The sequence below is a fragment of the Stegostoma tigrinum genome, chromosome 4, assembly GCF_030684315.1.
Source record: "Stegostoma tigrinum isolate sSteTig4 chromosome 4, sSteTig4.hap1, whole genome shotgun sequence".
NCBI lineage: Eukaryota > Metazoa > Chordata > Chondrichthyes > Orectolobiformes > Stegostomatidae > Stegostoma > Stegostoma tigrinum.
In genome coordinates, this window is record NC_081357.1 from 3,885,740 (window position 1) to 3,912,472 (window position 26,733).

The 26,733-nt window shown below is 44.1% G+C and overlaps 1 protein-coding gene across 2 annotated transcripts in view; it reads right to left on the reverse strand.

The window, feature by feature from the left end:
- enah (ENAH actin regulator) overlaps positions 1-26,733 on the reverse strand; it is a 350,400-nt gene that overhangs the window by 286,506 nt on the left and 37,161 nt on the right. The window contains exon 1 of one of the 2 annotated variants that reach the window (XM_059645100.1): positions 24,265-24,527. The exons of the other annotated variant lie outside the window; for it this stretch is intronic. Within the exon in view, the coding sequence (XP_059501083.1) occupies positions 24,265-24,302 (38 nt within the window). The 5' untranslated portion in view covers positions 24,303-24,527. Of the gene's footprint in view, positions 1-24,264; positions 24,528-26,733 lie in introns of those variants that run through there. 2 annotated transcript variants of the gene reach the window in all.

The window sequence follows — 26,733 nt, forward strand, 5'->3', positions numbered from 1 at the left end:
GGGGCTGGCATTGAACTGTTTGTGATAGCAGTCCATGTGATATCAGGGCCTAGTGTGTGGCAGTTGGAGTATGGAGATGGGAGGAGGTGCTTGGGTGTAAAATTATTGAACTTCATATTGAATCCAAAAGGTTGCAGGATTCACAAGCGGAGCTTCACTGCAGCAAGCCCCACACAAGAGATGGTGGCCAATGTGTGTGTTGAAGCTTCAGACAAATGGAAGCTCAAGGACACTTTTGCATACAGAAAGGTGTTCCGCAAAGCAGTCACCCAGTCTGCGCTTGGTCTTCCCAATGTAAAGAAGGCCACATTGTGAGTAGCAAATACCGTAGACTAAACTGAATAAAGTGCAGGTAAGTTGTCACTTCACCAGGCAAGTGTCTGGGAGGCTAGAGTGAATGAAGTGCAAGTAAATGAACGGTTTGGTTAGGTGATAAGGCAGGAAAATGGACTGAAGATTATCATATCAGCATGATCTCACTGAATGGTGGTGGAGAAGACTCAAACAACCAATTAGCTTACTTTTGAGTGACTTCATCAACCTGCAGTCCATGCAGTCTTGGCACACTTACAGAGCCGTTAAAGGTGTTCCAGAATTCTGTCCCAAAAATTGTGAAGGTACAGTGGTACAGTTTGAAGTCAGAGAGGTACATGGCCTGGGAAGGAACGTGCAAACATGGCGTTTTCATGAGTCTGCAACCCTCTTAAATTTTGATAAGCGAGTTTGAGTTTGGAATATGTTGTCAAAAGTCCCTTATGAAACTGCTATGCTTCATCCCTATCCCTTATGCACCAGTGATGGAGGAAGCACCGATCAAGCAGACGGTGTTATCCTGATGATAGCAAGCTTCTGGAGTGTTCGCATTTCACTCATTCAAGCAAATGGACAGTATGCCACTTGTGATGAAAGGTGAGAGATTATATATCTTATGATTTTTGGTTTTCAAATAAAGGGCATTTGGGTGTTGGCTACATTTCCGATGGGTTTTTTAAAAAAGGCAGAGAGAGTCATAGAGATATACAGCACAAAAACAGACCCTTTGATCCAATTGGTCCAGGCTAACCAAAATCCGAAATAAACCTAGTCCCATCTGCCAGCATCGGGCACATATCCTCAAAACCTTTCCGATATTCATATACTCATCCAAGCACCTTTTCGATGTTGTAATTATACTAGCCTCCACAACTTCCTCTGGTTCAAATTTTCTGATTCAGTTTGTGGATGTATCTATTAGAGAAGGTGCAAAGCGTGACGTACTCTTGGGAAATAAGGCATGGCAGGTGACTGAGGTGTCAGCAGGGAAATTTTTCTATTAGTTCTAAAATAGTGATGGAAAAGGATAGACCGACCTATAAGTTAAAGTTCTAACTTGAAGGAAGGCCAATTTTGATGGTATTAACCAAGAACTTTCAAACGTTGACTGGGGACAGATGTTTGCAGGTAAAAGAGAAGGCTGGAAAATGGGAAACCTTCAAAAATGAGATAATGAGAGTCCAAAGAAAGTATGTTCCTGTCAATGTGAAGGGACAAGGCTGGTAGACATAGGAAATGCTGGGGACCTACAGAAATTGAGGTTTTGGTTACAAATAAGGGAGCATATATCAGGTACAGACAGCAGGGATCGAATGCATCCCTAGAGGAGTATAAAGGCAGTAGGCGAGCACTTGTGGGAAATCAGGAGGGCAAAAAGGTAACATGAGATAGCTTTAGCAAATAGAATTGAGGAGTATCTGAAGGGATTCTACAAAAACAAAGACAAAAGGATAACTAGGGAGAGAACAGGGCCTCTTAAAGGTCAGCAAGGCCACCTATGTATGGAATCGCAGGACATGGGGAAGATACTAAACGAGCGCTTTGCAGTGTTTACTGTGAAGAAGGATACGAAAGATATATGAATATGGGGAAATAAATAGCAACATCTTGAAAAATTTATTAAAGGAGATATTGGACAGCTTAAAACATTAAGGTGGATAAATTCCTGGGAACAGATCAGGTGAGAACTCTGTAGGAAGCTAGGAAAGTGGTTGCTGGGCCCCTTGCTGAGATATTTGTATCATCAATAGCCACAGATAAGGTGCTGGAAGTCAGCTAACATGATGCCACTACTTACGAAAAGTAGTAAGGAAAAGCCAGGGAACTACAGGCCAGTGAGCCTGACATCAGTTGTGGGTAAGTTGTTGGGGCGGAAATCCTGAGACACAGGATTTACATGTGTTTGGAAAGGCAAGGACTGATTACAGATAGTCAATACTGCTTTGTGCATGGGAAATCATGTCTCACTAACTTGATTGAGTTTTTTGAAGTGGTAATGAAGAGGACTGATGAGAGCAAAGCAGTGGATGTGCTCTATATGGACTTCAATAAGGTGTTTGACAAGTTTCCTCATGGTAAGCTGATTAGCAGGGTTGGATCTCGTCACCATTCTAGGTAACATCATCAGTGAGCCTCCGACGAAGCTCACTGATGATGTTGCCTAGAATGGTGACGAAACATCTGAAAACAAACCTTCCAGCTCAGCGAGCAAACTCACATCCAGAACCTCAACCTGAGTTACAAATCTTCTCAAAACTCGCTAGGATTAGATCTCACAGAATACAGAGAGAACTAGCCATTTGGATACAGTGTCGGTGTCCATGTACACAGATCCTTGAAAGTTGCCACCCAGGTTGACAGGGCTGTCAAGAAGGCATACAGTGTTTTAGCTTTTATTAATAGAGGGATTGAGTTCCGGAACCAAGAGGTTATGGTGAAGCTGTACAAAACTCTGGTGCGGTCGCACTTGGAGTATTGTGTACAGTTTTGGTCACTGCATTATAAGAAGGATGTGGAAGCTTTGGAAAGGGTGCAGAGGAGATTTACTAGGATGTTGCCTGGTATGGAGGGAAGGTCTTACGAGGAAAGGCTGATCGACTTGAGGCTGTTTTCATTGGAGAGAAGAAGGTTGAGAGGTGACTTAATTGAAACATATAAAATAATCAGAGGGTTAGATAGGGTGGATAGGGAGAGCCTTTTTCCTAGGATGGTGACGGCGAGCATGAGGGGGCATAGCTTTAAATTGAGGGGTGAAAGATATAGGACAGATGTCAGAGGTAGTTTCTTTACTCAGAGAGTAGTAAGAGAATGGAACGCTTTGCCTGCAACGGTAGTAGATTCGCCAACTTTAGGTACATTTAAGTCGTCATTGGATAAGCATATGGACGTACATGGAATAGTGTAGGTTAGATGGGCTTGAGATCGGTAGGACAGGTTGGCACAACATCGAGGGCCGAAGGGCCTGTGCTGTGCTGTAATGTTCTATGTCTATGTTAGAACTGGCTCAAAGGTACAAGACAAAGAGTAATGGCAGAGGGTTGCCTTTCAGACTGGAGGCCTGTGAACCGGCACTGTGCCACAAGGATTGGTGTTGGGTCCATTGCTTTTCATCACGAAAATAAATAATTTGGATACGAACATAGGAGGTATGCCTAGTAAGTTTGCAGATGGTCCCAAAGTTGGAGGTGTTGCGAATAGCAAAGAAGGTTACTTCAGAGAACAATGGGTCAATGGACCGAGGGGTGGCAAATGGAGTTTAATTTAGATAAATGTGATGTAGAGACCAAAAGTAGAGGCATAGGTTTTAGGGCTTAAAAAGAGCGCTCAGGAGCAACTTTTTCAGGCAGTGGGTGGTGTATGTATGGAATGAGTTGCCTTTCTGTAACTACCACCTAGTCCAGCTTGTTCCAAAGAGAAGTGATCACAAGTTCATGGAAGATTGTTTATTTAGAATGTGTAAGTTCCAACAGATTAAACATTTGAAAACAATAATCGAGAGGTGTGAATCTGGAAAAGCACAGCATGCCCATAGAGCATCAGAGAAGCAAGAAAGTCAACGTTTCAGGCCAAAATCCTTTGTCAGGACAACAGAGGGGGAGGGAAGCCCAAAAATAGAGGTAGGAAGGTAAGGACTAGGGGAAGGTTAGGAGGGATGGTGATAAGTGGATGTAGATTGGGGCGGTGGGGGGGGGGGGGGGTGCGGTGGTTAGTGTGGGTTCTGCAGAGTTCAGAATAGCAACAAGCCTCTGACTGGTCAGATTGGAGCTTAACACAGATATTGTGAGGAAAATAACAAAAGAGAAGCAAAGAAACTTCCAGGAGCTTGCTGCAATAGAATCTGTCTTTATCCCCTTTCTCAGTTATAACGCTCTCTCCCATCCCCTGTCAAAAAAGAAGAGAAACTATATTCAGGGACTCTGAAAAAAAAACCTAAAAAAATCAAAGGATAAAGAAAAACTCCAGGTGCAACGAAAGAGCGAAAGACTGATCATTGCGAGGCCCTTTTGTGGCACAGTGTTAGTGCCCTTGCCGCTGGTCCAGAGAGCCTTGGGTTCAAGTCCCACCTATTCTAGATGATTGCAGTGACATCTCTGAACAGGTTGACTAGGAAAAATGAGTTAAATTTTTAAAAGACTAATCATTGCTGTGTGGGTAACACTGTGATGTCCTCAAAGGAGTATCAATCCAACCCATTCTATTTTTGAGATTTGAACTGATTAAAAAAAACTTCATGAGAATTTTCTCACAATCTTCTGTTTTCTCAACTCATAACATATTAAGTTGTAATCTCATAAAATAACATTCCAGTTTCCTTTTGTTTCCAATAGCTAAGAAAATTAGTTTGTTTACAATAAATGACAAAAACCTGGTATGTCTGACTCAAGCAGAACAAATATAATCAAGTATATTGGGCTCTTCGTAGTTTAATTAAAATTGTCATTTTTGTGATGACTCAAGGAATTGGGACTTGATATCACCATACTCTCCCAAGTACATCATGACACTAATATCTATCTATTCATTTCAAGGGTTATAAAACTTCATTGAAATGCACATAAACAAACATGGCAACAGGCTTCAACATCCAAGCTTAGAAGAAATAAACTAAAACCATGTCTATCCCTTTTTAACACACCAAATACAAAACATACATTAGAAATGTGTGTTTCCCTTAGTGACAGAGCCTAGAACAACGTGACAGTGTTTACAAAGGGCTCCTCCATTTACGATAACCAAGAGGAATTTCCTCTGAGGAATTTTAATCTGTGGACTTGTCTTTCCCAGCGAACGTTGGACTCAAGATCATGTAGTATCTGTAAAGCAGAAATACACAGATTTTCAACTAAAAATTGTCTCAAAGGCTAGAGGGGACACGTAGGAAAGTGGACTGAGACCACCATCAAATCAGCCATGATTTTACTGAATGATGGAGAAGGTACAAGATACCAAATAGACTACTGTTGCTTCCTGTTCATATGGCCATATGTTCACAAGATTTCCACCTACACTGAAAATGTCAGTAACGGCAACAAGGTAAAGCTTAATTGTTGCAACAGTTGCTGAAACTAAGAGATCAAAGACACGAGTGCAAAATAGAACAAGATGCATCATAATCACAACTTGCAATAACCTGTCTGACTTAACTCCAAATAACATCCCCAAAAATTGGCAGTTTTCAAAAGTCTGTTCCTACCAGGGAATTTAAATAAACTTCTCCAAAGATTTACAGATACTTGTTTAAGAAACAACTTAAGTGCAAAGGTTATTTTTTTAAATGTCAATGGTGTAAAACAACATGCCAAATTCCACCTCTGACCAAGTTTATAATGATCTAATCCAAGATATTCTTTGACTGTACTGATTCCAGAAATAATAAATACACTGCAAGTTCAGATTGGCCTTACATACATATCATGCCTTTCCAGTGGAAATGGTGAATAAACAATACTGTTATTGCAGCAAAAACTAAATGGCTATAACTAAGGCTTGCAGGATGAATTCAAATCTCATCAACACAACTGGTGTAATTTAAATTCAATTAATAGTAAACTAAGTTAAAAGCTAGTCTCGGTAACAGTGATCACAAACCTACTGGTCTCTCAATTTAAAAATGCATTTATTTCAATAGTGAGGATGATATGTATTGTGTATGAAGTGACAGACAGGCAAACAGAATGAGCAAGTGGCAAATGTAATTTTATATAAAGGAGTGTGAACTATGCAGTTTGGCAGGAGGGATTCTAGACCCTCCTGCTATAGGGAAATATCCTTTCAACATCCAAGCCATCAAGTATCTTAAGAATCTGAATCCTCTAAATTCTAATGACTATGGGCCGAACCGAATCTATCTCTTCTCATAAAATAATCTTCTCAACCCAGCAGCCAGTCTAACATACAGATGCTGTCTGACGTATTGAATAGTCTTAGCGTCTGCAGTATTTTGCTCAAGCTTCATTTTGATGGTCTTGTCATGCTTGACCAACTTTTTTTCTAATTCTATTATTATAGGATGTGGGCCTCCCTTGCTCAGCCAATATTTATTGCCCATCCCTAATTAGCATGGAAAAGGTGGTAGCAAACAAGTTTTCATAGTGTGGGTCAGGAAAGGTCCTACAAAGGCAACACAGACAGCATGCCAAAGAAGAATATAAAAAGGAGTGATCAAAATTGTGCTATTAAAAGTGTTTTTTTTTGACACACAATGAAGGTCAGTGAGCAAACATACAATGTTCAGTAAGACACATTGACAGTAGCAGGAATATGGATTTTTGAAACCTATAGAACATAGGAGAACAGTCACAGATGCTGGGGTGGAGGAAGGCAATATTAACAGTGGAGAAGACAATCTACATATCAGTCAAAAATTGAACTCAAGGCTCATTTCACTAGAAAATGGGAAGGAGCCAAAAGAGATTTGAAAGGCAATCCTGTAGAAGAGGAAAGAGAAATTGCTTCTGCAAATGTCCTGACTAAGTCAAAGTAGTCTATTATAAGGCCTTCATATTTTTGAAGGATTGTAGATATCTAGTTTTTTTAAATTAAAAAAGGTCAACAGTGGGAGTGGAACATTTTCTTAAATAAGACGTTTCAATAATCATATTTGTGCGATTAATGCTTATTTATTGGAGACTCTCTGTCTGGGTTTATGACTGTTCGGTTCCAGTTTCTGCTTTGCATTGGTTGGAAAAAGCCTGCTAACAAAAGACAGGAAAGTATCCCAGCTCAACTCTGCTGCTTCTGGAAAAGAACCCTTATTTTCGGTACAGTGTGGAAGTTAGAGTCAAGTCACACTGACATCACTCACATGCAAAGCCCCACCATTGTTAACATTGCCTGAACAACTGCACGTATCAGTGACATCTGGCCCTATATGCAAGATCACCCAAAACAACAGCCATTTGAACAATGCAAACCTATCTATTTTACTTTCACAAAGTCAGACATTTTGGCTAAATGTGTTTCTCTTAAACACAAGTGCTCTATAGCTGCTCATGTGTACATGCATGCTGGTTAATCAACTTTACATCTTCCTTGGATAGATTTTTGTTTAATACAAGCAATGCTATTTATTATGACAAAACCTGTCAGATGGATCTTTTTATTCCAAGTTTAATACAGGCAAGGCATACAACTGGCCAGGAACTGAGCGAGGTTAAACATTTAATTCAGGTTGTGACCCATGGACAAGTTGATTAGAAAAAAAATAAACTCCTCATATCTCACTAATGTGGGGCTGTCATGGGATACCTAGTGCTGATCACATTTAACTGGAATTTGGTTAATAATAATTGGAAATGGATAGAAGGATGCATAGGTTTCTAACAAATATTTGATCCAAAAATGGCTTTGAACATTGCAAAGACTTTTCAGGAGAAGATGATTTATCCCCAAATGATTTACCAAAGGTACCAAGGCTAGGCAACAGAACTGGCAGATAAGTTGAAGTTAGAATTAATTCTAAGGGCTAGGAAAGCAAACTTCATGAGATAAAAAGGTATTTAATTGGCGTGCCATTCCAATTTCAATGATTCAATGATTAAATTGAATAGAGAGGGTGCAGGAGGGCTTGCCAGGAGCAGCACCAGGAATACCTGAAGATGAGATATCAACCAAACAGGACTACTTGCATGCCAAACAGCAGAAGCAGCAAGTGATAGATAGAGCTAAGCAATCTCACAACCAATGAATCAGATCTAAGCTCTGCAGTCCTGACATATCCAGTTGTGAATGGTGGTAGACAATCAAACAACTCACTAGCGGAGGAGGCTCCACAAATATCCCCATCCTCAATTATGGAAGAGCCTAGCTCATCAGTGCAAAAGATAAGACTGAAGCATTCACAGCAATCTTCCGCCAGAAGTGCTGAGTGGATGGTCCATTTCTGCCTTCTCCACTCCTCCCCAGCATTATAGGTACCAGTCTTCAGTGAATTCGATTCATTCCATGTGATATCTAGAAATGGTTAGAGACACTCGATACCACAAAGGCTATGGGCCCTGACAAGACTCCAACAATAGTACTGAAGACTTGTGCTCCAGAACACGCCGCTCCCCAAGCCAAGCTGTTCCAGTACAGTTACAACACTGCCATCTGCCCAACAATGTGGAAAATTGCCCATGTCGTGTACACAAAAAGCAGGGCAAATCCAACCCAGCCAATTACCACCCAATGAGTCTACTCTTGATCAGGAAAGTGACGGAAGAAGGTGTCATCAACAGTGCTATCAAGCAGCAGCTGCTCAGAAATAACATTCTCAGAGATGCCCAGTTTGGGTTCCACCAGGGCCATTCAGCTCCTGACCTCATAACTGCCTTGGTTCAAAACAGCTGAATTCCAGAGTTGAGGTGACAGTGACAGCCCTTGATATCAAGGCTGCATTGAACAGAATGTAGCATCAAGGAGCCTTCGCAAAACTGGAATCAATGGATATCAGGAAGCTAACTCTCCAGTGGTTGGAGTCATACCCGACAAATAGGAAGATAGTCATAGTTGTTGGCAGTCAATCATCTCAGCTCCAGGACATCTCTGCAGGAGTTCCTCAGGGTAGTGTCTTAGTGCCTAGTCAAGGTAGTGCCCAACCATCTCCAGCTGCTTCAACAATGACCTTCCCTCCATCATAAGGTCAGAAGAGGGGATGTTCAATGATTGCACAATGTTCAGCACCATTCGTGACTCCTCAGATACTGAAGCAGTCCATGTTCACATGCAACAAGATCTGGGCAATATCTAGGCCTGGGCTGACAAGTGGCAAGTGACATTCATACCACATAAATGCCAGGCTATGACCATCAACATTAAGAGACAATCCAGCCTCCACTCCTTGACATTCAATGCTCTTACTCTCAGTGAAACCCCCACAATCAACATTCTGGAGTTACCATTGACCAGAAACTGAGTTGGACTCACCAAATTAATAGAATGGCTATAAAAGCATGCCAGAAGCTAGGAATACTGCAATAAGTAACTCACCTCGTGACTCCTCAAAGCCTGTCTGCCAACTACAAGGCACAAGTCAGGAGTGTGACAGAATACTCCCCAACTGCCTGGATGAACACAGCCCCCAACAACACTCAAGAAGCTTGACACCTTCCAGTACAAAGCAGCCCACTTGATCGGCACTACATCCACAAGCATCCACTCTCTCCACTAGTGCGCTCAGTAGCAGCAGTATGTACTATCTACAAGATGCACTGCAGAAATTCTCAGACAGCACCTTCCAAACCCACGACCACTTCCATCTAGAAGGACAAGGGCATCAGATACATGGGAACACCACCACTTCCAAGTCATTCACCATCCTAACTTGGAAATATATCACTGTTCATTTACTGTCGCTGGGTCAAAATCCTGGAATTCCCTCCCTTATGGCATTGTGGGTCAACCCACAGCAGGATGACTGCAACGGTTCAATAAGGCAGCTCACCACCACCTTCTCAAGGGCAACTAGGGATAGGCAAGAAATGCTAGCCAGCCAGCAACGCCTACATCCCACAATGAATAGGAAGAAAATTAGATTTCAGATATAGATATAGCTTTAACAAGAAAATTAAAGTTGAATTAACAATGATATTACTTAATCATATGAAATAAAGAAAATTCACTACAGAGAGAATAGAAAGGAAAAAGAGCATTTCAGCCAAGGGAAAAACGAACGTGAAAGAACAGAAAAGAAAATGACACAGGGAATACCGGCTCAAAAGGCTGAAACTTTAAAAAAAGAACAGGCCGAGTGCAGAGAAAATTTGAACAAGAAAGCATCCATTCCGTTCAAAGACCCACGGGAAGCTATTTAAATTTGATGATTAAAGATAATTAAAGATGAGATGGCCAAAAGAAAACGGGACATTGCTTAAACAAAGCATACTGCTAGACAGAGCTAATGAGGTTTTACCACCACCACAACAACAAATCCAAGTAGGACAGAGTACGTAAAGGTGAAAAAATGACAAGTAGTCAAAGATACGAAGGGGCAGCTAGTAATGTCTTGGATCTCCGGAAGCCAGAAAGTAGAATGCGGAGCATGGGAATGATGCACGAAGTTCTGTTTCTACTATCACAAGGTGGGTCACCTTTGTGCAGGGTGCTAGAAGTTGCAGCACTTACTGGGTTGCACAAGGCTAGTGCAAAGAAAGGAGGTCTGCTGAGGACAACAGATGGAGTCCTAACTGTGAAGCAAGTATATGTGCAGTTGAGAGTGTGTGGAAGAAAACAAGATAACCTAGAGTTACAGGGATTTTTTGTCAAGAGGAAAAAGTATTATTTTATTCCTCAAATAAGGGAGGTAAACTAGGAGGTGGACAAAATGCAGGTAATCTCAAGCCTGTTAGCTTAACTTCTTTAGAGGGGAAAATGCTTAAATCTATCATCAAGGAAGAAACAGCAAGACATCTGGATAGAAATTGTCCCATCAGGCAGATGCAGAATGAATTCAAGATTCATGTGTAACTAATTTACAGGAATACTTTGGAGGACAATATGAGCGTGACAGGCTGCAGGGAACCAGTGGATGCGGTGTATCTGGATTTCCAGAAGGTATTCGACAAGGTGCCACACAAAAGGCTGCTCATAAGATAAAGGTGCATGGCGTTAGAGGTAATACATAGCATGGATGGAGGATTGGGTAACTCACAAAGTAAAGAATGGGAAAACGGTGTTTTTCTGATTGGCAATCAGTGGCACACCTCAGGGATCGGTATTGGAACTGCGACGGTTTACAATTTACATTGACAGTTTGGAATTGGGGACCAAGTGTAGTTTGTCAAAATTCACAGATGACGTTAAGATGAGTGATACAGCAAAGTATCCAGAGGACACTGAAAGTGTGCAGCGGGATACAGATTGGCAAAATGAGTGGGCAAGGGTCAGGAGATGGAGTACAATGTTGGTAAATTTGGTAGACATAACAGCAAAAGGGACTATTATTTAAATGGTGAAAAATCGCAGCCTGCTGCTGTCCAAAGGAACTTAGGTGTTCTTGTACATAATCACAAAAAGTTGGTTTGCAGGAACAGCAGGTAATTAAGGCGGCAAATGAAATACTGTCCTCCATTGCTAGAGGGCTGGCGTTTAAAAACAGGGAGGTTATGCTGCAGCTGTATAGGGTGCTTGTGCGGTCACACCTGAGATACAGTGTACAGTTTTGGTCTCCTTACTTGAGGAAGGATGGAATGCACTGGAGAGGTGCAGAGGAGGTTCAAAAGGTTGATTCTGGAGTTGAAAGGATTAGATTATGAGAAGAGATTGAGTAGACTGGGGCTATACTCTTGAAATTTAGAAGAATGAGAAGGAAATCTTAAAGAACCATATAAAATTATGCAGGAAATAGATAAGATATAAGCAGTATGCTATTTCCAGTGGCAGGTGAACACACAACCGGGGCCACAGCCTCAAAATATGGAGGAGCAGATTTAGGACTGAGTTGAGGAAGAACTTTTTCACCCAAAGGCTTGAGAATCTGTGGATTTCCCCACCTAGTGAAGCAGCTGAGGCTAACTCAGGGAATGTTTTAAAGGCAAACAATTTGTAAACAGTAAAGGAATTAAGGGTTATGATGAGTGAGCAGGTAAATAAAGCTAGAGTTCACAAAAAATCAGCCATGATCTTAATGAATGGCAGAGCAAGCTCGACAGGCCAGATGCCTTACATGTATTTTTAATGTTCTTGCAATAACTACAGTTACAGTTAGAGGCATAGGAGTCTTTTGTACTCTTTTGCTGAGGAAAGGCATGACTTTTCTACCAGAGAGTGACATTAAAGCCAAAGTTTTAAAAAATGGAATGAGTGGGGAGGATATACTTGTACCTTTTGTATCAAAAGCACCAAGGGGACCTAAAGTTCGGTAGGTAACTGCAGGGTTATCCATTGTTTGATTCTAGATAAAGTTCACCTACTCCTGGTTAATGATTTGGTCAGAGCAAAGGTACCAACATCTCCAATAAGCACATGAAGTCTAAGTAAGGTTAAAGAGCAAAGCAGTTCCCAAAAAAGGTTCCAGAAACTCTTCCTTCATGTGTTGTGACTTGAACAATGGCTAAACAATGTCCAGAAGTAAAACTGGTACCACATATTTGATCAGCTGAAACCTGTTTTAGGGATTTAGGAAATTCAAAGGAAGTGTTCAATAAGTTTCAGCAAACCTATCCAATTAAGTGGGAGAGTGAAGTTAATCTGAAGCTGAAACAGGAGGAATGCCAGAATGGAATAATTAACAATAGAATTTTCAAAAGCAAATGGAGGCTCTCTCACAAACCTGCAGATGAAGAGTGAAGCAATATGAAGGGTAATCCATAAAATTTCTACAGTGGGAACATAAGGATCCAGAAGACCCAGCAACATGTTTACAGGTGAGGGCTTCACAGGGAAATATTGCAGTTTTGTAAAATGAATGGTAAACCACAACATGCGAACAAACCAACAGCTCTAACTTCCATACTAGATTTTGAGAAACCATTCAGTAGGCTACTTATAGACGGTGTGGGGTTTATGCCTGTAACAAAAGCAGGACACCAGTGCATCCTTACGATTATAAATATAACTGCTCATGTCCTGGAGACTGTTCCCTTGAAATCAATGAATAGTAGCTATGGTAAAGAAGTTAATCCAACTCTTCACTCCATATGCAATCCCACTGGAGATCCAGTTCAGACTGGAGATTTAATGCCAAAAGTTTCCAGGACATTATAAGTACAAGAAAGAACAAAGAAAATTACAGCACAAGAACAGGCCCTTCGGCCCTCCAAGCCTGTGCCGATCGAGATCCTCCATCTAAACCTGTCATCAATTTTCTAAGGGTCTGTATCCCTTTGCTCCCTGCCCATCCATGCACCTGTCCAGATACATCTTAAAAGACACTATCGTGTCTGCACCTACCACCTCCGCAGGCAACGCGTTCCAGGCATCCACCACGCTCTGTGTAAAGAACTTTCCACGCATATCTCCCAGAAACTTTCCACCTCTCACTTTGAACTCATGACCCCTAGTAATCGAGTCCCCACTCTGGAGAAAAAAGCTTCTTGCTATCCCACCTGTCTATACTTCTCATGATTTTGTAGACCTCACTCAGGTCCCCCCTCAATCTCTGTCTTTCTAATGAAAACGATCCTAATCTACTCAACCTTTCTTCATAGCTAGCGCCCTCCATAACAGGCAACATCCTGGTGAACCTCCTCTTCACCCTCTCCAAAGCATCCACATCCTTTTGATAATGTGGCGACCAGAACTGTACGCAGTACTCTAAATATGGCCTAACCAAAATCTTATACAAATGTAACATGACCTGCCAACTCATGTACTCAATACCCCGTCTGATGAAGGAAAGCATGCCGTATGCCTTCTTGACCACTCTATTGACCTGCGTTACCACCTTCAGGAAACAATGGACCTGAACACCCAGATCTCTCTGCACATCAGTTTTCCCTAGGACTTTTCCATTTACTGTACAGTTTGCTCTTGAATTAGATCTTCCACAATGCATCACCACATATTTGCCCGGATCAAATGCCATCTGCCACTTATCTGCCTAACTCTCCAAACTATCTATACTCTGCTGTAATCTCTGACAGTCCCCTTCACTATCTGCTACTCCACCAATCTTCATGTCATCTGCAAACTTGCTAATCAGACCACCCATACCTTCCTCCAAATCATTTACGTATATCACAAACAACAGTGATCCTAGCACAGAAACCTGTGGAACACCACTGTCTCACAGGTCTCCAATTTGAGAAACCCCCTTCTTCTACTACTCTGTCTCCTGTTGCCTAGCCAGTTTTTTTTTAATCTATCTAGCTGGCACACCCTGGACCCCATATGACTTCACTTTCTCCATCAGCTTGCCATGGGGAACCTTGTCAAACGCCTTACTGAAGTCCATGTATTTGACATCTATAGCCTTTCCCCTCATAAATCAACTTTGTCACGTCCTCAAAGAATTCTATTAAGTTGATAAGACATGACCTTCCCTGCACAAAACCATGTTGTCTATCACTGATAAGCCCATTTTCTTCCAAATGGGAATAGATCCTATCCCTCAGTATCTTCTCCAGCAGCTTCCCTGCCATTGACGTCAGGTTCACCAGTTGATAATTACCTGGATTATCCCCGATACCCTTGTTAAACAAGGGGACAACATTAGCAATTCTCCAGTCCTCCGGGACCTCACCCATGTTTAAGGATGCTGCAAAGATATCTGTTAAGAGCCCTGCTATTTCCTCTCTCGCTTCCCTCAATAACCTAGGTTAGATCCTATCCGGACCTGGGGACTTGTCCACCTTAATGCCTTTTAGGATACCCAACACTTCCTCCCTCTTTATGCTGGCTTGACCTAGAGTAATCACACATCTATCCCTAACCTCGTTAAGAATGTCACCCATTTTCTCTGACTCAACGCATAACTTTCCTGCTTTGTCCTCAAGTGGTCCAATCCTTTCTCTAGTTACCCTCTTGTTCGTTATACATGAATAAACGTAGTCTGGGTATAAGAGTTAAAGTCTTCAATATACTTTTCAAAGACACAAGGGAACTTTAGAAAGGTACCATTAAACCCTCAAAATGATATTGAGGGCATCCTGTCATTAATATCCTCAAAGTTGGGACAGGCCAAGATAAAACCAAAACCCAACACATGGGGGAAAAGCCACCAAAATGAGCCTTGTCCAAACATCTGTTTGCAATGTAAACTTGAAGGTTTCTGATGGTGTTAGAAACTAGCTGTTAATGTAATTCATATTTTGATTTTATGTAAAGAACCGGAAGACATAATTTGAGTTTATTTTTAAGAGCTGTTTTGAGAGCTTGGTACTGGCAGCATGTTTGAATATATGCATTTTTAATGAATTTCATAACCCGTGAAGGCGGCTACTGAGAGTGGATTCAAAACTATGCTCCTGTCAAATAAAAGGATCCAAGGAGAGACAGACAGGAAAATCCAGAGGTCAGAGAGTGGGTATGCCAGATAAAGTAAAAAAAGGTTAAATAGTCTCTTGGAGATTCTGCGACATTGCTAAAAACAGTTTAAAGAAATTGAGCGTTTGTGCTAAACTTAGAGTTTAATTTGTACTTTGTTTTAGATAAATCAGAGAGAGATAGTAGGTGAAGAAAACTATCTATGAATGCACAGAAATTCGCTAGGAGGAAACGCATTACAGCTACATCAACTAGGACAAGACATCTTCAAGCGGAGATGGTGAATCTTTGGCCAGGCTGCGCATTTGTAAAGATCTTATATTGAGAGAGTCATAGAGGTCAACAGCACAGAAAATAGTCCTTTGGCCTACAAATCAGCAGTCAAAAACAACGACCAACTGTTCTAATCCTGTTTTCCAGCACATTGGCCTGTAGCCTTGTATGACTTGGCATCATATATGCACATCCAAATGCTTCTTAAATGTCATGAGGGGTTCTGCCTCTACCACACTTACTCACAGCGAATTTCAGATTCCCACCATCATCTGAGTCAAAAGAAAATTTCCTCACATCCCTTTTAAACCTCAGAATTTACAGTACAGAAAGGGGGCATTCCACCTATTGTGTCTGTACTAACACCCAAAAGAACAACCCAGTTCATCCCATTCTCCAGCCAATGTTTGATTAACATTTAATGTTTTAGCACAACCTGCCAGCCTTTCTTCATGCTTCCTCTTAGCCTTCCTTATTCCAGCCTTACCCTCTCTCCTAAATTTGAGATACTCTTCCTATTTCTATTGCCATTATTATTCTGGTATTCATCAAATGCCTCCTTTATCTTCCTTATTTACCTTGGTGACATTACAAACAACAGGGATCCCACTACTGATCCCTCTGGAACACCAGTCAGAGAATCACCCTTCCAGCGCTATTCTCCGTCATCTATGGCTAAGCTATAAACTATACTATGTATTTATCTTACCAGCCCACCACACAGCCCATGTGACTTCAGTTTTTTATATCAGTCTGTCATAAGAGATCTTGTCAAAACCTGGGTTGTCCTATTGTGGTCAGATTTTTGTTGACCATTGTGGATGTGATGGGTTGAATGGCCTCCTTATGCATTATAAATGTCTGAATCCACTAGTCTATAAAATTAAAACTTTATAACAAATTTCAGCTCGAAACATCAAGTGAGTGTGATCTAGCTCTGTCTCCCCTGGATGTCCCCAGCATCATAGATACCACTCTTCAGCCAAGTAGACACAGCAGAGCTGTATGCTTTATTAATAATAGTACACAGTAAATTCCAAAATCCTGGTTATTCCCTCCCTTACATGAATGAAGGATTACCTATACCACATGGATTGCAATAGTTCAAGAAGGCAGCACACCACCACCTTAAGGGCAACTAAGGATAGGCAGTAAATACTAGCCCTGAAAATTCAGCAGACAGTTGCCTTGATTTTATCATGAAGAGCATGGAGTACAAGAATGCATTTAAGGTAATGGGTGTAAGCTTAAAAGTTGATGTGAGAGGTGAGTTTTTTTTTTAATTTTACTCAGAGGGTGGTAGGAGTCTGGAATGTGCTGCCAGTGGTGGTGGATGCAGATAAGATAGGGACATTTAAGGGACTTTTAAATAAGCACATGAATAGAGGGACATAGACCAAGGGCAGGCAAAAGGGATTAGTTAAATCTGGCATCATGTTTGGCACAATATCATGGGCCAAAGGGCCTGTTCCTGTGCTGTATTATCTACGTTCTATGTTTTAAGATCAGAAAGGTAATGGTGAACATGTTTCAGACACTTGGTAGACCTCACCTGGAGTTATTGTGTACAGTTGTGGGTGCAATATTAGATGAATCATGTGAATGCACTGGACAGAGTGCATAAGTGATTCACAACATGGTTCCAATAATCATAAGCATCGGTTACAAGGACAGATTAAAATAGACGGAATTGTTCTTCTTAGAGAGAAGAAAGTTGAGAAGAGATTTAACAGAGGTTTTCAAAATCACGGATGAGCTGGATGGACAAGATAGAGAAAAGATGTTCCTGCTCATAAGAGGATCAAGAACAAGAGGCCATAGATTTGGAAGAACTTTAAATGAAGAGCATATGGTTATTGAAAATATAATCAAAACCGCTAAGATGAACTACGATAAAGGAAACTTGCAGAAAACAAACACTGATACCAAAAGGTTCTATAGCTTCATAAAATGGGAGAGAATGGCGAATGTAAATGTTGACTCTTTACAGGACATAAATGGTGAGGTAATAATGGGAAACTCAAGAGATAGCAGAGACACTAAACCAATATTGTGTCTCTGTTTTCACTGGAAGATAATTTCTTCCCAAGAACTGCAGTTACTACCGAGGAACTTGGTGACATTACTATAACTAGGGAGAAGGCATTAAGTAAACTGAAGGGATTAAAGACAGACAAAATCCCACAGCTTGATGGCCTGCACCCAAGAGTATTAAAGGAGGTGACAGCAGAGATTCTAAAATTCCCTAGATTCTGGGAAGGTACCAGTGGACTAGAAACACGCTAATGTTCCCTTATTCAAAAGGGAAGACAGGCTAAACCAGTTAGTTGCATCTGCGTAGTGGAGAGTTGCTAAAGCCAATCACAAAGGAGATAGCTGAACACTTGGAAAAACATACCAGTGTCAGCACTGTTTTATGAATGGAAATTTGTGCATGACAAATTTGGAGTTCTTGAGAGGATTTAACCAGCAAGGTAGGTAGTGAGAATCCGATGGATGTGATATATCCAGACTTCCAGAAGGCATCTGACAATGCGTCACATAAAAGACTGATCTGAAAGGTCAGATCTCAGGGGGTTAAGGGGAGAATATTGCCTTGGACAGAAAATTGGCTGACTATTCGAAAGCAGAGTGTTTGGATAAGTGGGTCCTTCTCTGGATAGCGAATTTAACCTCTAGGATAGTGCAGAGATCAGTTATCAGACCTTGACTATTTACAATCTATATAAATGATCTGCAAGTCAGGACAGAATCTAACACAGCAAAGTTCACAGAAGACATTAAAATAGGTGGGAAAACAAGTTATAAGGAAGAGATAAAGAGTTCATAGATGAATATTGATAGGCTAGGAGAATGGGTCAGAATCTAGCAGATGGAATTTAATATGGATAAGTGCAAAGTTGTCCATTTTGGTCGCAAAAACATTGGGAAAATTATTACTTAAATTGGAAGCAGATTCAAAGTGCATCAGTGCAGAGTGATCTGGGTTTCCTGTGCATGAATCGCAGAAAGTGGGCATGCAGGTGCAGCATATAAGACAGACAAATGGAATCCTGGCATTTATTGCAAAAGTGTTCAATTATACAAGTAAAGAAGTGTTGCGACAATTTTATAAGGTTTTGGTAAAACTACACCTGGACTAATCTGTCCATTTGGTCTCATTACTTAAGGAAGGACATGGTGTCACTAACGGCAGTTCAGGGAGGTTCACCAAATTGGCTGCAAGGATGAAACTGCTTTCGTACAAGGAGCAGGTGAACAGCTTAGGCTTGTTACTTGCTGGAGTTCAGAAAAATAATTGGAGGATCTGATTGAGGTATATGAAATGCTAAAGGGGACCAATAAGGTGGGCAATGAATAGATGTTCCTCCTTGTGGGGCAGTATAGAACTAGCGGTCACACATATAGAGTGAGAGGACATAGGTTCAAAACTGAGATGAGGAGAAACTACTTCTCTGAGGTTTGTAAATCTGTGGAATTCACTGTCACAGAGTACAATGGAGGCAGAACCAATCAACAAATTCAAGGAAGAAACAGATTTGTTTCTAATGAAAAGCAGGTTAGAGGACAATGGGGAACAAGCAGGAAACTGGGCTTGAGATCAGGAGATCAACCATGACTGGGACACCACTTGTCACCGGTTGCCATTCCGAAAAAGAGCCTTTTATCCCACTCTCTGCGTTCTGTCAGACAGCCAATCCCCAATCCATGCCAGTAGCTCACCTCGAACACCATGGGCCCTCACCTTACTCAGCAGCCTCCCGTGAGGCGCCTTATCAAAGGCCTTTTGGCAAGTTGATATAGATAACATCCACTGAGTTTCCCTGGTCCAACCTACTTGTTACCTCTTCAAAGAATTCTAACAGGTTTGTCAGGCACGACCTCCCCTTACGTTGACTTATTCTAATCTGACCCTGCACGTCCAAGAATTTAGAAATCTCATCCTTAACGATGGATTCTAGAATTTTACGAACAACCGAAGTTAGGCTAATTGGCCTATAATTTTCCATCTTTTGTCTTGATCTTTTCTTAAACCGTGACTGGGAGGTATGTTGCTGGCCCTTCATTGTTGCAGGGTAAAACTCCAGAACTCCCTGCGCTTGTACCTCGTCTCATGGAGTACAAGGATTCAAGGAGTGGCTAACCTCCACCTTTTCAACAGCAACTGAAGGAGGGCCACAGAAGTTGGAGAAGCCAACAATGTCACTGCAGTGGAGTATAACTGGAGTTTGGTGAAACGGAGTGTTGCATTAGAGAGAGTGTAACTGGAGTTCAATCTCCAATTTAAAAAATAAAACAGATAAACAGAAGTAAAACAGTTAGCACTGTGCCAATGCCAGGCTCATGGGTTCAATTCCAGCCTTGGCTAACCATCTATATGGAGTTTGCACATTCCCTGTGTGTCTGTGTGGGTTTCTGTCTTGTCTGTTCTTGTTTCCTCCCACAGTACAAAGTTCAGTAGGTTCACTGAACTGGCTACACTAAATTGCCCTGTAGTGACCAGAGATGAGCAGACTAAGCAGATTAGGGATGGTAAACGCAGGGTTACAAGGTAGGTGGGGGCCTGGTGCAGTGCTTTTCAAACAGTCGGTGCAGACTTGATGGGATGAATGGCCTCTTGATGTAGGGCTTCTATGCGTTTGGTGGAACATGGAGTGCTGCTTTGTTGCATTAGAGAGTAACTTGATAACTGGTGAAACAAGAAGTCAGGTGGAAGAAGGAATTGGTCATCAGTCCCTCCCTATTGCAATTGGTAAGTGCTTGGATTTTGCAAAGCACAACTAAAGTCAGAGGGAATTTGAGGGAGCCAGAGAGCAGAAGCAGGGGGAGAGAGAGAGGCAGACACACACAGGAGCGAGCAAGCGAGCGAGAGAGAGCGAGAGCGAGAGCGAGAGCGAGAGAGAGAGAGAGAGAGAGAGAGAGAGCGAGAGAGAGCGAGAGAGAGAGAGACGGGGGGCTGGGGTGGAGAGAGATAGGGGTAGTGGGGGGGAGAGAGACGGGGGGGGGAGAAGAGAGAGAGAGACGGGGAGGTGGTGGGGGGGGAGAAGAGAGAGAGAGACGGGGAGGTGGTGGGGGGGAGAAGAGAGAGAGACGGGGGTTTGGTGGGGGGGGGGAGAAGAGAGAGAGACGGGGGGGTGGTGGGGGGGGAGAAGAGAGAGAGAGACGGGGGGGTGGTGGGGGGGGGAGAAGAGAGAGAGAGACGGGGAGGTGGTGGGGGGGGGAGAAGAGAGAGACGGGGGGGTGGTGGGGGGGGAGAAGAGAGAGAGAGACGGGGAGGTGGTGGGGGGGGGAGAAGAGAGAGACGAGGGGTGGTGGGGGGGGGAGAAGACACTCGGGGTGGTGGGGGGGTGAGAAGAGAGAGACGGGGGGTTGGTGGGGGGGGGGAGAAGAGAGACACGGGGGTGGTGGGGGGGGGAGAAGAGAGACACGGGGGGTGGTGGGGGGGGAGAAGAGAGAGACAGGGGTGGTGGGGGGCGGGAGAAGAGAGAGACGGGGGTGGTGGGGGGGCGGGAGAAGAGAGAGACGGGGGGTGGTGGGGGGCGGGAGAAGAGAGAGACGGGGGGTGGTGGGGGGGGAGAAGAGAGACACGGGGGGGTGGTGGGGGGGGGTGAAGACATGGGGGGGTGGGGGGGAGGGGAGTAGAGCGACTGGGTGGTGGGGGGGGAAGAAAGACGGGGGTGGTGGGGGGGGAGAAGAGAGACGGGGGATTGGTGGCGGGGGGGGAAGAGAGATGGGGGGGAGAAGACACAGGGGGGGGCGGAAGACACGGGGGGGCAGTGGGGGGGGGAGACACGGGGGGGCGGTAGTGGCGGGGGGGAGACACGGGGGCGGTAGTGGCGGGGGGAGAGACACGGGGGGGCGGTAGTGGCGGGGGGAGAGACACGGGGGGGCGGTAGTGGGGGGGGAGACACGGGGGGGCGGAGACACGGGGTGGCGACGGGGGGGGGAAGACACGGGGCGGTGTGGGGGGTGAAGACAGGGGGGGGAGACACGGAAGGGCGGTGGGGGGGGGGAAGACACGGGGGGGGGGGCAAAGACACAGGGGGGCAGTGGGGGGGGTGAAGACGTGGGGGCGGTGGGGGGGGAGACACGGGAGGGCGGTGGGGGGGGGAAGACACGGGGGGAAGACACGGGGGGGCGGTGGGGTGGGGGGGAGAGAGACACGGGGGGGGCGGTGGGGTGGGGGGGGAGAGACACGGGGGGGCGGTGGGGTGGGGGGGGAGACACGGGGGGCGGTGGGGTGGGGGGGAGACACGGGGGGCGGTGGTGTGGGGGAAGACATGGGGGGGAAGACACGGGGGCGGTGGGGGGGGGAAGACACGGGGGGGCGGTGGGGTGGCGGGGGAGACACGGGGGGCGGTGGGGTGGGGTGGGGAGACACGGGGGGGTGGTGGGGTGGGGGGGGAGACACGGGGGGGCGGTGGGGTGGGGGGGGGGAGACACGGGGGCGGTGGGGGGGGGTGAAGACACGGGGGGGTGGAAGACACGGGGGGTGGGAGGGGGGAGAGACACGGGGGGGGCGGTGGGGTGGGAGACACGGGGGGGGCGGTGGGGGGGGAGACACGGGGGGGGCGGTGGGGGGGGAGACACGGGGGGGTGGAAGACACGGAGGGGTGGAAGACACGGGGGGGTGGAAGACACGGGGGGGGTGGAAGACACGGGGGGGGTGGAAGACACGGGGGGGAGAGAGAGACAGGGGGGTGGTTGGGGGGTGGAGAGAGACGGGGGGGTGGTGGGGGGGGGGGAGAAGAGAGACGGGGGGTGGTGGGGGGCGGGGGGGCAGAGAGACGTGGGGTGGTGAGGTGGCAGAGAGCGAGCATGCAAGTAACGGAGCGAACAAGGTGGAAGAGAAAGCAAGCAAGAAAGAGTGAAAAATGTTGACAGTGAGACAGGGCTCCAGGGGTATGAGTTGGGAGTGTGCCAGAGAGAGGATCGAAGCGAGAGTCAGCACAAGCAAGAGAAAACGCAAAAGCAGAGTGAGTGAGAAAGAGCGTAAGATCAAAGAGAGCAACAAGAGTGAGAGAGACAATGAGCAAGTGAGACAGCATAATGAAGGGGAGCATTACAGAACAAGATGGAATGAGGGGGCACCGGAGGGACGGGCGGTGACAAAGAGAAGTGGAGGAGCAGAAAACGGCGGGGGGGGCGAATAGAGAGAGGTTAGTTAGTGTGAGTGAATTAGAGACAGCAAGAGATAGGAGAGGGAGAGAGAGAACGATAGTTAGAAAGAGCAAGCGAGGAGAGAGCGAGTTGGGGAGAGAACGAATTGGGGAGCGAGCACAAGCGCGGGAGCAAGAAACAGGGAGAGCGAGCTCCTGGCCCACTCAGTGGCAGAGCAGTAAAATGTGCCTGTAACTGCTTGTAATTCATGCAATGGGACAGAAGGACAGGATTCATTCTCACGCACCACAATGCATTTCCAAGTTTCTACAATGGCAACAGAAGCTTTGTGTTAAACGGTATTACTGCAGCCAAAACAAATTGGTACATAGCCAAACAACTTATTTCAAAATAAAACACTAATATGTTCTGAGGTCTTCTGACATGAGTCATCGTTTCTGAATGTTCAGCTCTCAAAAATGTTAAAAAATTTACGATTTTTTTTCCAAAGACGGTAGGAGATTTGCTATAGCAAGGCTCCAGACTCAATAAAAATGTAATTAGAATTCTACCCATGCAGAGAACTAAATTCAGATTGACTACAAATATTTTCAGAATAACTCAGTTTTGAAACTGTCAGCTCAATCACATTACATAATTGTGTTTTGGCTTAATTATTCAGGTTTTACTTTCATACCCATAAAATTGCAACTACCTAGTGTGTAAAAATTTGCATTCAATCATGACATTTTGTAGATTATGCTGCAGAATACTATCGCCATTAATACTTGATTTAAGCAGAAAAGCACAGTAAATGATTAGCATACTACTTACGCAAAGTGCAAGTGTTAAGATCATAATCAAAGTAGCAATCTCAAACCACACACCCCACTCTCCTCACACCTCCAATTCTATCCAGTGCCCAAGATGCCTGCAGAAGAACTCATCTTTTTCGATACTATTAACCATCACAAGGCAGCTCCAAGTGATTCAAGCTTCTGATGTAGCATAATGAGCTTACAATTTTCACTCCTCAGGAAAAATCATTGCACCGAAATATCTTTTTTGTGAGAAACACCACTTCAGGAATCACAGACAAATAAATGTCGTCCACTATCATACAAATGTGCATGTCATAGGACATCAAAACATAATTCTTTAAATTGACAAAATATGTCAAATAAAATGTTTCAATACTACTTGCACATCAATGCCAAGATTCAATCAACTGTAATTTTGCTAACAGCTTTATTTCTGCAGCAATTGCATAGCATCTTTCATGTTTACATGTCCATTTGTTCAGGCAGTAGAATGAGCTTGATGCATTATGTGCATTTGTACACTAACATTTCCTCCAGACAAGCTGAAATTCTTTTTGTACAATGAATCAGCATGCTGGCATACAAGTACAAAAATAATGGCCATAACAGAACACATCAGACTGCAGTAGATTAAATTTATCATTTGCACAGAAGTGTTGGGAGCATCGTGTGAGGACTGCAGTACCAATTTACATTCTATGAGGATTTTCTACTTCTCTCCGAAGCACGCTAAAAATAGACACTGCTTCAAAAGACTATGTTTGCACTTACATGATCTACGATTCCTACAAATCTTTGTCAGATTTAAACAAATTGTTTCAGTTACCGTATAAACAAAAGGTTTAAGACTCACAGCAACTGAATTCTCCACATGGTCCAGCTCCAAAACATGGCTCCCGAAAGGTTATCTTTATGTGCAAAATACTTCCAGTCAAAATTAACTTGAAGTGCTGTCTCATTGTATTGTGTAACATTCAGTTGTTAATAAAAAGAAAAAACTGAAAACAAATTATTGAGTAAATTGCTAATCCTGCCATTATCTGAATAAGAGTTAGCTAAGATGTTAGCATCAGCTTCTTAGATGAAAAAATTACAACATCACTGTGTAAACATCACAAAGACCTCCTCAATAGCTTAGCAGGTAAACAAGTAGGTAAAATGAAGAGACAGAGGGAGACAGAGAGAAGCAAGCAAAGGGGCAAGGCGAGAGAGGCAGGGAGGAAGCAGAGTGGGAGGTGGGAGAGAGGCAGAGAGCACGCGTGGGCAGACGGGAAGGGAAGCAGAAGCGAGCACATATGCAGGCAGAGGGGGATAGAGGAAAACAAGCTGTGTGGGTGAGTGTGGGGCGAAGCGGGTGGGGAGGGGAGAGCGAGAGAGAGCGAGAAAAAGAGAGAGAGAGAGAGAGAGAGAGAGAAAAGGGGGAGTGAGAGAAAGAAAGAGAGAAAAAAGAAATTAGGTAAGTGGTGGGGAGAACACGGGAAGAAAACAGGGTGACATGGAGTGATGTCACACATTCTACCATCCCTTGCTCTCCATAAAAAAAGGTCAGAGGTGAGAAATGCTCACTGGCAATCCTGCAAAGTTCAGCACAATTTCTGACTCCTCAGACACCGAAGCATTCGATGTCCAAATCCAGCTTAACCCAGATGATATCCAGGTTTAGAGTGAACAACAAAGAACAAAGAAAATTACAGTACAGGAACAGGCCCTTCGGCCCTCCAAGCCTCTATCTAAACCTGTCGCCTATTTTCCAAGGATCTGTATCCCTCTGCTCCCTGCCTATTCATGTATCTTGTCTAGATACATCTTAAATGATGCTATTGTGCCTGCCTCTACCACCTCCGCTGGCAATGCATTCCAGGCACCCACCACCCTCTGCGTAAAAAATTTTCCACACTTATCTCCCTTAAACTTTATCCCCCCGTCTCACCTTGAAATCGTGACCCCAAGTAATTGAGTCCCCCACTCTGGGAAAAAGCTTCTTGCTATCCACCCTATCTATACCTCTCATGATTTTGTAGACCTCAATCAGGTTGCCACCCCCACCCTCCATCTTTCTAATGTAAATAATCCTAATCTACTCAACCTCTCTTCATAGCTAGCACCCTCCATACCAGGCAACATCCTGGTGAACCTCCTCTGCACCCTCTCCAAAGCATCCACATCCTTTTAGTAACATAGCAAACAGAACTGTACGCAGTATTCCAAATGTGGTCAAACCAAAGCCCTATATAACTGTAACATGACCTGCCAACTCTTGTACTCAATACCATTCCGATAAATGAATGCATGCCATAAGCGTTCTTGACCACTCTATCCATCTGCATTGCCACCTTCAGGGTACAATGGGCCTGAACACCCAGATCTTTCTGCATCAATTTTCCCCAGGGCTTTTCCATTTACCTCTTGAATTGGATCTTCCAAAATGCATCACCTCGTACTTGCTTGGATTGAACTCCATCTGCCATTTTTCCACCCAATTCGCCAATCTATATATATTCTGCTGCATTCTCTGACAGTCCCCTTCACTATCTGCTACTCCACCAATCTTAGTGTCATCTGCAAACTTGACAATCAGACCATCTATACCTTCCTCCATAGTACCTCAAGCCCCACACCCATCTCCTACCTAACCTCATCCCGCCCCCTTGACCTGTCCATCCTCCCTAGACTGACCTATCTTCTCCCTCCCTACACTCACCTTTACTGGATCCATCCTTGCCTCTTTGACCTGACTGTCTCCTCTCCACTATCCATCTTCTATCCACCTCCCTCTCTCTCCCTATTTATTTTAGAACTCCCTACCCCTACCCCATTTCTAAAGAAGGGTCTAGGCCTGAAACATCAGCCTTGCTGCTCCTAAGGTGCTGCTTGGCCTGCTGTGTTCATCCAGCTCTACACCTTGTTATCTCAGATTCTCCGGCATCTGCAATTCCTACGATCTCTATACATAGAACATAGAACAGTACAGCACAGAACAGGCCCTTCAGCCCACAATGTTATGCCGACCATTGATCCTCATGTATGCACCCTCAAATTTCTGTGACCATATGCATGTCCAGCAGTCTCTTAAATGACCCCAATGACCTTGCTTCCACAACTGCTGCTGGCAACGCATTCCATGCTCTCACAACTCTGTGTAAAGAACCCGCCTCTCACATCTCCTCTATACTTTCCTCCAACCAGCTTAAAACTATGACCCCTCGTGTTAGCCATTTCTGCCCTGGGAAATAGTCTCTGGCTATCAACTCTATCTATGCCTCTCATTATCTTGTCTACCTCAATTGGGTCCCCTCTCCTCCTCCTTTTCTCCAATGAAAAA